The 10,784-nt window shown below is 48.8% G+C and overlaps 1 protein-coding gene across 1 annotated transcript; it reads right to left on the reverse strand.

The window, feature by feature from the left end:
- Positions 1 to 5,163: 5,163 nt before the first annotated feature.
- On the reverse strand, positions 5,164 to 7,280 carry LOC117474148. The gene is made up of 4 exons (XM_034120189.1): positions 6,701 to 7,280; positions 6,120 to 6,150; positions 5,807 to 5,976; positions 5,164 to 5,432 (listed from the first exon to the last, which is right to left on the reverse strand). Exons 1-4 carry the CDS (start codon positions 7,134 to 7,136, stop codon positions 5,164 to 5,166), a joined length of 906 nt encoding a protein of 301 aa, XP_033976080.1. The 5' UTR covers positions 7,137 to 7,280.
- Between the last annotated feature and the right edge of the window lie 3,504 nt (positions 7,281 to 10,784).

Consider the following 10,784-nt stretch of genomic DNA (forward strand, 5'->3'; position numbering starts at 1 on the left):
CCTTCTGACGTCATAGCTACCCACGTATAATATATAAACAAAGTCTTGGCTTTCAGAATATGAAACTTTTATTTCCAAAATCACACGATAAATACATTTGTGAAGCTTGTAAAGGGAAGATGACAGGCACCTCTCACTCGCAATCTGCTCCTCCTCCGCGCCGCCCACCTCCCTCCGGCTGAAATTATGAATGTACAGTAAGGCATAGTAATCATAGATAACACGGCAGGGTCCGTTACAGTTTGTTTTCATCTGATTTCAAATAAACAAAGTCTTGGCTTTCAGAATATTAAACTTGTTTCGGCAAATTTAGATGATAAATACAACTATGAAGCTTGTAACGGCATAATTACAAGCGGAGAACGGAGTAATTTAACGTTACAGCAGGCATAACAACAGCCGGTGTTTATTTTATTATTATATATAGTTGTTATTCATTTGTTTTAAAGCTCAATAAGGAAGATTTAAACTTTCACACACGTTGACCAGCGAAAAACTCTGCCCGGTTCCCTCGGCCCCCACCACGTTGAATAAACAGAAGGCTGCTTTTGTGGAGGAAGTTACAGCGCTACGTACAGGCTCGGCATATGTACTGCAGCTTTTTCCAGCGGTATCCATAAATCTCTTAATTTTGGCCTCAAAGTGCACCAGATTGATGCATTTAACTTCAATATAAAGAAAAACATCTTCTGTTGTAACAACAATAACATTATAAATAGTAACGTCGGGTTACGTATTGTAACCCTTGTTATATAAACACAGGCGGAGCCCTCTACTGGACTCTATGGGTACTACCTTATCATGCAAGCATTCACCTACTGAGATTTCTATAGACGTAGCCGGCCCCAGGGCGGGCTTACCTGAATGCGTGCGCATCTCACTTCCGTATAAAAGGAGGCCTCGCCTCCTGACCACTATCCTACACCACTCTTCAGCGAGCGGTATAGGACAGACAGTGCCCCCAAGGTAGAGGGCTCCGCCTGTGTTTATATAACAAGGGTTACAATACGTAACCCGACGTTATATCTCTCACAGGCTCCGCCCTCTACTGGACTCTATGGGTACAGTGGGCGGAGCCCCGATGTATGCACGCACTGTCGTCCAGCACACCGTTCCACCTCACTGTCCCTGACCGGCTTTAGCAGCCACTGCGCCTCACTCGCCTCTCCCTCGGTTGTAACCGTGGAGAAGTCCGGGCTGCGGCCAATAGAGCACACCCTGACGCGCTTGCCTCGCAAAAAAGTGTGCTCAAAAATAGTGCTGAGGACTCCCCTACATCTGCCCATAGGCAGACAGGGAAAGTCTGCAGCCCTGTATGGGTTCACTATGCACTCTCCCTCCTGAGTCCCTAAAGAGCACGGGGAGAACGCAAGTGCCCCCTATGTCCCCCCACTCCGCCACTGACCCTGTGCAGAGTGTGTAGGGACAATAATATGGAGGGCTCTCCCCCTCCTGCCCCCAGGCAGGTGAGGGGAGCCCTACAGCCCTGTAAGGGCCCAGAGCGCATTACATCACCCCGCGACCCTCCAGGGGTCCGGAGAAATGTAAGCGCATTTACGTCCGGGGAGGGGGTCAGATGCCCACTGACCCACAGCCCCCCCCCTCCTCACCAGTCCTGTGTTGCCGCAGCAAGTACAGACGATGAGAAAGAGCCAGACATATCCAAGAGCTAAAACTTTATGAAGGGGCCTGGCGTTGACCAAGACGCCGCCGTGCATATATCCTCCACACTCACACCGCTGAATAAGGCTGTTGATGCAGCCACAGCTCGTGTGGAGTGCGCACGGACCCCCCTGGGACAGGCTCTCCCTGCCTGCTTGTAGGCGTGTGCAATGGTTTCACAAAGCCAGCCTGCCAGGCGTTTCTTGGACAGAGCTTTTCCAGTCACCCCGCCCCCGAAGCACACAAACAGCTGTTCAGTGCGTCTCAGGGTAGCTGTGCGCTCTACATAATATGCTAATGCGCGCACCGGGCAGAGGAGGTGTAATTTAGCTTCTCTAGCCCCCCCATGGGGTGGAAGACTAAAACCCCCCAACTGAATAGCCCTCGACCTGAACTCACTCCTTAGGCTCTTGGGCACAAAGGAGGGGTTCGGTCTGAGTGTCGCCCCACTCTGGTCACCCCGAATCAATAAACAGCTCGGGTGCACCGACAGAGCGGTTAACTCGGACACTCTTTTGGCTGACGTTAAGGCAAGTAGCAACGCTGTCTTCCACGACAGTGCTTTCAGGGAGGAGAGCTCAAGAGGCTCAAATGGCCCCGTGACCAAGGCCTCGAGCACCAGCGGCAGGTCCCACTGTGGGGCGGAGGCGTGCACCACCGGGCGCAGCCTCCTGACCCCCTGTAAAAACCGCAACATCAGTGGATGAGAGAAGGCTGACCTGCCGTTGAACCCCTCATGACAGGACGAGATGGCTGCTGCATACACCTTCACTGTGGAATGAGCAAGCCCTCTGTCCACCAGTAACTGTAAGAAGGATAAAATAGAGCCCAACTCACAAGATAGGGGCTCTATTCCCCGCTCCTCACACCAATGCTGGAATCTCAACCACTTCGGCCTGTAACAGGCTGTGGTGGATTCTGCTCTAGCTGCCTGGATAGACTGAATAACGCTGTCAGACAATCCACCCTGTCTCAGCCTGTCCCTCTCAGGAGCCAAGCCTGAAGAGGACGGCCCAGAGTGGGTAACGCCCCGATTGCACCTGCCTCTTGAGACATTGCCCCCCAGAACTGGGGGATCGCCCAGCGCTGGCCCACCTTCATCTGTGTCATTTCTGAGTACCACGGAGCCCCGACGCGATCCGGTGCCACCAGAATGACTGCCAGACGTTCTCGCCTCACTCTCCCCAGGAGAGGGAGAATGAGACGCAGCGGTGGAAAGGCGTATAGCAGCTTTTTTGGCCATGGCTCGTGTGCAAACGCGTCCACCCCCAAAGGCGGGTCGTCGCTCAGGGCCATGGAAAACCACAGGGCACAGTGGCTGTTGCGCCGGCTGGCGAACAGGTCCACTTCCGCTCTCCCGAACTGGGCCCAGATCTGCTTCACCACCTCCGGGTGAAGCGTCCATTCGCCTGGCAGGGGGCCGCCCCTCGACATGAGGTCGGCCCCCCTGTTCTCTAGTCCCGGGATATGGAGGGCTCTCAGAGATAATACCACCTCTGATGCCCATAACCACAGCCTCTCCGCTGTGGCCAACAAGGCGGCGGAGCGGACTCCGCCCTGCCTGTTGATATAAGCCACTGTGGTGCTGTTGTCGCTCCTGACCAATACATGTCTCCCTTGAATTAGGGGCATGAAATGCTGGAGGACTAACACTACCGCCCGTAGCTCTAGGAGGTTGCTGTGTCGTGTTTCTGTTAGAGACCAGCGCCCACCTATAGCCCTCTTCAGGCAGGTCCCTCCCCATCCTGTTCTGGATGCGTCCGTGAACACTGTGATGTAGGAGGTTACCCGCCCCAGTGGAGACCCCCTCCGGAGGCGCCCGGGAGACCCCCAGAACCGGAGGTTGCCCTCCACTGAGGGGGGGATGGTCACCAGCTGCCGTTTGTGCCTCTTGGGATCCAAACGCAGACTGGAAAACCACCTCTGCAGGCGGCGCATATGCAATAACCCCAACGGGACCACAACGTGAGCAGCCGCCATGAGACCCAGAGTCTGCATGACAGCTAAAGCTGTCACTGTTGCCCCCTGTTGCAGCCTGTGCACCGCCCTGAGAAGGGACGCACGCCTGTTCTCTGACAGGGTGGCACGCAGCGCGCCTGCATCGAGCCCCACTCCCAAATACAACGCCTGTTGGTGAGGTATGGGGGTGCTCTTTCGCCAATTGATTGCAAAGCCTAATTTGGTTAGGTGTGTGATCAATTGTGCTGTGCAACACATTGCCTGTTCCCGGGACCCAGCCATGACTATGAGGTCGTCTATATAAAAGAAAACTCTCATGCCCTGGGCGCGCAGCGGTTGAAGCGCTGTGGCCACACATTTGCTGAATGTGCGTGGGGATAGGGAGTAGCCGAACGGGAGTCTGTTGTACTCGTAGGCTATCCCTTGAAAGGCAAAACGCAGATATTTCCTGTGCTCTGGCACAATCTCCACATGAAAATATGCGTCTTTCAGGTCGATGGTGGTGAACCAATCGCCCGGCTGCACTAGCCCCATTAACTGTTTGATAGTTAACATGCGAAATTTCCTGCGGCAAATGTGAAGATTCAGGCTGCGCAAATCTAGAATAGGTCTGAATTCCCCTGTCTTCTTGGAAACCAGGAAGTACATGGAATAAAAACCCCTTTCTTTTTGCTGAGGATGCACCACAGACACTGCCTGTTTCTGCACCAAAGCCTGAATCTCTGTTGAGAGGAAACCCATCTCCTCTTGGGATGATAAAATTACCTCTCGCATGCCTCTGAATGGAGGTGGGACGCTGCAAAACTGGAGTGAATAACCCCGTTTCAGCGTCCTGTCCATCCACTCTGACAGTACACAGCTGAGTTTCCATTCCCAATAATATTGAGTTAATGGACAAGCCCTTAGCTGTGGGGCCGCAGCTATAAAGCTGTGATACTCTCTGGTGACCCGCCGCCGCAAAATCCCCCGTGAAAGGAAGATTTGCCCATGGAGGGTCGACACAGAAAGGGCCGATTTTTTATTGAGGTCCCTGAACACACCGTCGCGCGCTCTTGTGTGAGCGCGCGCTCCACCCTAACGCTGTTCTCATTACCATGGTAACCAGCATTAACCGGAGTTTTTGTTGACGTATTGTGTTCACCTGAGGTCCCTGAACACACCATGGGCTCTTGAGAGAGCGCGAGCTCCGCCATAATGCAGCTCTTACCACTACGGTAAACTGTATTATTAGGAGCCTTTATTCTAGGCGTAGTGTGTTCCCTAACCATAATGCGCCGACTAGCAAGTCCCTGCACCCGCATAGCGCTACTATAGCACTTCCTGCGGTTTATCTCTCTCATCTGCGCATGCCCACTAGCTATCTCCTTTACAGGAGAAATAACCGGGGTAGCGAGTGGGGAATATGTACAGTCAACAATGTGTGTGAGTGCAGGATTGTGAAAACACATGACACTCAGACTTGGATACAGATCACCCTTTTCTTTATTAGTTTTCCTAATACAAGGGACCTGGGCATTGAACAGGGAGGAGGTGGGATTCACCCTAGCGTCCTGGGTGGAGAGACCCGATGAGACGCTTCCTCCCTCCGCCAGTCAGCTGCGTTTTGGCGGAGCTCCCCACCCGGCGGTTCTCTGCTGCTGCTGAGACTGCCGTGGCCGGGCAGCCCGCCCCCGTGAGTGCCGGTACGCTGGCCCCACGGGGCTGGTTGAAGAAGCGGAGGGTGCTACCGGCACGGGACTTTCGTACCGGCGTCTCTCCCTCCGTCTCACCGTTGCACTGCGCTCCGCCGCCCGCGGAGGACGCTGTGACACCTGGGGAGAAGCTAGCGGCAACATGCGGCTAAGCTGCAGCCTCTCTTCCTCCAGACGGCTGAAACGCTGGGTGACCGAGGCTATAGACCCAAAGAGCCCTTCCGTGGAAACGGGGGCTCCAAGGAGATCTGCTCGGTCCTTTTTGGGCAGCGCGGTGAGTCCCAGCCACACATGACGAGACGCCACTGTGGCTAAGGACATCACTCGCCCGGCTGCGGTGGCCACTCCATGGATCAGATTATTCATCTGACCTATGCAGCGGTCCGGATAATCCTCCCCGTCCTGAGACGGGAGAGCGGGGGCGTCTGCTCGAGGAGTAATCAAGGAGACGCCCAACACACCCAGATTATTCGCCGCAGCCGCCATCTGTGAACCGAGCCTGAATATTTTATCCAAATATTCTAAGGCTTCCCGGTCCCGCGGCAGCGGGGGCAGAGGTTTCTTCCCCTCCGCCCAACCAGCTGATCGTGGCAACAGATGGGCCGCCAGGCTCTCGTCGAGGGGGGGCACGCCAGCACACACCGTGTCTGATCGGCCCTGCACCCTGATAATGCCCGACACGTCCTCAATGGACGCCGCCATGTCGCCTCCACACACTGCCAGATGTCTGGCAACGGGGGCGAGACGAAAGCCGGCTGCGCCGGAAGCACCGGGCCGTAAAACCCCTGCCTAAGGCGGTTTACAGGCCTCGGTGGCAGCGGTGGGGGGAGCGGTAAGCCTACACCAGGGCTATTCAATTAGTTTGGAATGGGGGCCGGTTGATGAAAATGATCCAAAGCAAGGGGCCGGGAAAAAGATGGCTTGAAATATGAGCAATCATATTTAAGAGCTTCAGATACAGTAAATACTACAACAGCATAGTGGAGTGCATATATTGTGTTTAATTCAATCAAACAACATAGCCCCAAGGCCTTTATAGATCTAAATGGCAAGTTCAGAACTCAGTAGGCCTACATGTTTCATTTGATTTCATTTAGGTGAAATGATCTAACCATTCACGCAGAGATGCAATCAATGACAGGAGTTGTCACTACAGTATAGTAGGTGGGTTCGAAACCCGAGCCCGTCGAAGTTTTCAGGCATTGTCTACCCCTCTATCTCTCAATGTAACACCCTCTCTGGAATAAAGGCACTATGGCACAAAAAAAAAAAAAAAAAAATCTTAAAAAAAAAAAATTTATGACTTTTTAACATTATACTCAAAGGGCCAGTAAATATCACCCCGGGGCCGGATTTGGCCCGCGGGCCGCCAATTGAATAGCCCTGGCCTACACGCTCCGCTGCCTGGGTCATCACCGCTGGGAAGTCCAGTCGCGCAGACCTGAGTGCTGGGCCCTCCTGGCTGTCGGACCCGGGGGTGTCGGACAAGGAGATGTCGTCATCCTCCGTGAAGTCGACCACGCGGTCCCTCGGAAGGACGAACTCAAACGGCACGTCCTCCAGGTCGTCCATTTCCACCACCTCGAGGTCCACATCCTCTTCCTCTCCGTGCACCTGCGGGCCGAACTTCCTCGAGAAGTACTCCGCACGATGCCGGCGGTTTAGCATCGGGATCGAGCAGCAGGAAACACAGGCCGGTGTCTGGCCTGCTCCCTGCTCAGCGTGATCCTGTCCCAGGCACTGAAAACATTGGCGATGCGGGTCTGCTCCCGCAATCAGTCCAGGGCACGACGGGCAACTGCGATGCTCCAGGAGTGGCTCCATTTTCAACAATATCTCTCTCTACTTCCTTTCTCCCACTTGTACGTCTCGGACTCAGTGCTAGGTTACCACCTCCGCTCGCTGAAGAGTAAAGGATAGTGGTCAGGAGGCGAGGCCTCCTTTTATACGGAAGTGAGATGCGCACGCATTCAGGTAAGCCCGCCCCGGGGCCGGCTACGTCTATAGAAATCTCAGTAGGTGAATGCTTGCATGATAAGGTAGTACCCATAGAGTCCAGTAGAGGGCGGAGCCTGTGAGAGATATAACATAGCTGAACATGGTATTGCACATTTAGCTTTCAGTGTTACTGACCTGAGATGTTTTTATTACATGAATTAAGGTGACTGAGGCTTTTTAACATAGACTTTTCCAATGTCTGAGATGATAAATACAACTATGAAGCTTGTAACGGCATAATTACAAGCGGAGAACGGAGTAATTTAACGTTACAGCAGGCATAACAACAGCCGGTGTTTATTTTATTATTATATATATAGTTGTTATTCATTTGTTTTAAAGCTCAATAAGGAAGATTTAAACTTTCACACACGTTGACCAGCGAAAAACTCTGCCCGGTTCCCTCGGCCCCCACCACGTTGAATAAACAGAAGGCTGCTTTTGTGGAGGAAGTTACAGCGCTACGTACAGGCTCGGCATATGTACTGCAGCTTTTTCCAGCGGTATCCATACATCTCTTAATTTTGGCCTCAAAGTGCACCAGATTGATGCATTTAACTTCAATATAAAGAAAAACATCTTCTGTTGTAACAACAATAACATTATAAATAGTAACATAGCTGAACATGGTATTGCACATTTAGCTTTCAGTGTTACTGACCTGAGATGTTTTTATTACATGAATTAAGGTGACTGAGGCTTTTTAACATAGACTTTTCCAATGTCTGAGATGATAAATACAACTATGAAGCTTGTAACGGCATAATTACAAGCGGAGAACGGAGTAATTTAACGTTACAGCAGGCATAACAACAGCCGGTGTTTATTTTATTATTATATATAGTTGTTATTCATTTGTTTTAAAGCTCAATAAGGAAGATTTAAACTTTCACACACGTTGACCAGCGAAAAACTCTGCCCGGTTCCCTCGGCCCCCACCACGTTGAATAAACAGAAGGCTGCTTTTGTGGAGGAAGTTACAGCGCTACGTACAGGCTCGGCATATGTACTGCAGCTTTTTCCAGTGGTATCCATAAATCTCTTAATTTTGGCCTCAAAGTGCACCAGATTGATGCATTTAACTTCAATATAAAGAAAAACATCTTCTGTTGTAACAACAATAACATTATAAATAGTAACATAGCTGAACATGGTATTGCACATTTAGCTTTCAGTGTTACTGACCTGAGATGTTTTTATTACATGAATTAAGGTGACTGAGGCTTTTTAACATAGACTTTTCCAATGTCTGAGATGATAAATACAACTATGAAGCTTGTAACGGCATAATTACAAGCGGAGAACGGAGTAATTTAACGTTACAGCAGGCATAACAACAGCCGGTGTTTATTTTATTATTATATATAGTCGTTATTCATTTGTTTTAAAGCTCAATAAGGAAGATTTAAACTTTCACACACGTTGACCGGCGAAAAACTCTGCCCGGTTCCCTCGGCCCCCACCACGTTGAATAAACAGAAGGCTGCTTTTGTGGAGGAAGTTACAGCGCTACGTACAGGCTCGGCATATGTACTGCAGCTTTTTCCAGCGGTATCCATAAATCTCTTAATTTTGACCTCAAAGTGCACCAGATTGATGCATTTAACTTCAATATAAAGAAAAACATCTTCTGTTGTAACAACAATAACATTATAAATAGTAACATAGCTGAACATGGTATTGCACATTTAGCTTTCAGTGTTACTGACCTGAGATGTTTTTATTACATGAATTAAGGTGACTGAGGCTTTTTAACATAGACTTTTCCAATGTCTGAGATGATAAATACAACTATGAAGCTTGTAACGGCATAATTACAAGCGGAGAATGGAGTAATTTAACGTTACAGCAGGCATAACAACAGCCGGTGTTTATTTTATTATTATATATAGTTGTTATTCATTTGTTTTAAAGCTCAATAAGGAAGATTTAAACTTTCACACACGTTGACCAGCGAAAAACTCTGCCCGGTTCCCTCGGCCCCCCACCACGTTGAATAAACAGAAGGCTGCTTTTGTGGAGGAAGTTACAGCGCTACGTACAGGCTCGGCATATGTACTGCAGCTTTTTCCAGCGGTATCCATAAATCTCTTAATTTTGGCCTCAAAGTGCACCAGATTGATGCATTTAACTTCAATATAAAGAAAAACATCTTCTGTTGTAACAACAATAACATTATAAATAGTAACATAGCTGAACATGGTATTGCACATTTAGCTTTCAGTGTTACTGACCTGAGATGTTTTATTACATGAATTAAGGTGACTGAGGCTTTTTAACATAGACTTTTCCAATGTCTGAGATGATAAATACAACTATGAAGCTTGTAACGGCATAATTACAAGCGGAGAACGGAGTAATTTAACGTTACAGCAGGCATAACAACAGCCGGTGTTTATTTTATTATTATATATAGTTGTTATTCATTTGTTTTAAAGCTCAATAAGGAAGATTTAAACTTTCACACACGTTGACCAGCGAAAAACTCTGCCCGGTTCCCTCGGCCCCCACCACGTTGAATAAACAGAAGGCTGCTTTTGTGGAGGAAGTTACAGCGCTACGTACAGGCTCGGCATATGTACTGCAGCTTTTTCCAGTGGTATCCATAAATCTCTTAATTTTGGCCTCAAAGTGCACCAGATTGATGCATTTAACTTCAATATAAAGAAAAACATCTTCTGTTGTAACAACAATAACATTATAAATAGTAACATAGCTGAACATGGTATTGCACATTTAGCTTTCAGTGTTACTGACCTGAGATGTTTTTATTACATGAATTAAGGTGACTGAGGCTTTTTAACATAGACTTTTCCAATGTCTGAGATGATAAATACAACTATGAAGCTTGTAACGGCATAATTACAAGCGGAGAACGGAGTAATTTAACGTTACAGCAGGCATAACAACAGCCGGTGTTTATTTTATTATTATATATAGTCGTTATTCATTTGTTTTAAAGCTCAATAAGGAAGATTTAAACTTTCACACACGTTGACCGGCGAAAAACTCTGCCCGGTTCCCTCGGCCCCCACCACGTTGAATAAACAGAAGGCTGCTTGTGTGGAGGAAGTTACAGCGCTACGTACAGGCTCGGCATATGTACTGCAGCTTTTTCCAGCGGTATCCATAAATCTCTTAATTTTGACCTCAAAGTGCACCAGATTGATGCATTTAACTTCAATATAAAGAAAAACATCTTCTGTTGTAACAACAATAACATTATAAATAGTAACATAGCTGAACATGGTATTGCACATTTAGCTTTCAGTGTTACTGACCTGAGATGTTTTTATTACATGAATTAAGGTGACTGAGGCTTTTTAACATAGACTTTTCCAATGTCTGAGATGATAAATACAACTATGAAGCTTGTAACGGCATAATTACAAGCGGAGAACGGAGTAATTTAACGTTACAGCAGGCATAACAACAGCCGGTGTTTATTTTATTATTATATATAGTTGTTATTCA

Source organism: Trematomus bernacchii, unplaced genomic scaffold (genome assembly GCF_902827165.1).
Source record: "Trematomus bernacchii unplaced genomic scaffold, fTreBer1.1, whole genome shotgun sequence".
Taxonomy (NCBI): Eukaryota; Metazoa; Chordata; class Actinopteri; order Perciformes; family Nototheniidae; genus Trematomus; species Trematomus bernacchii.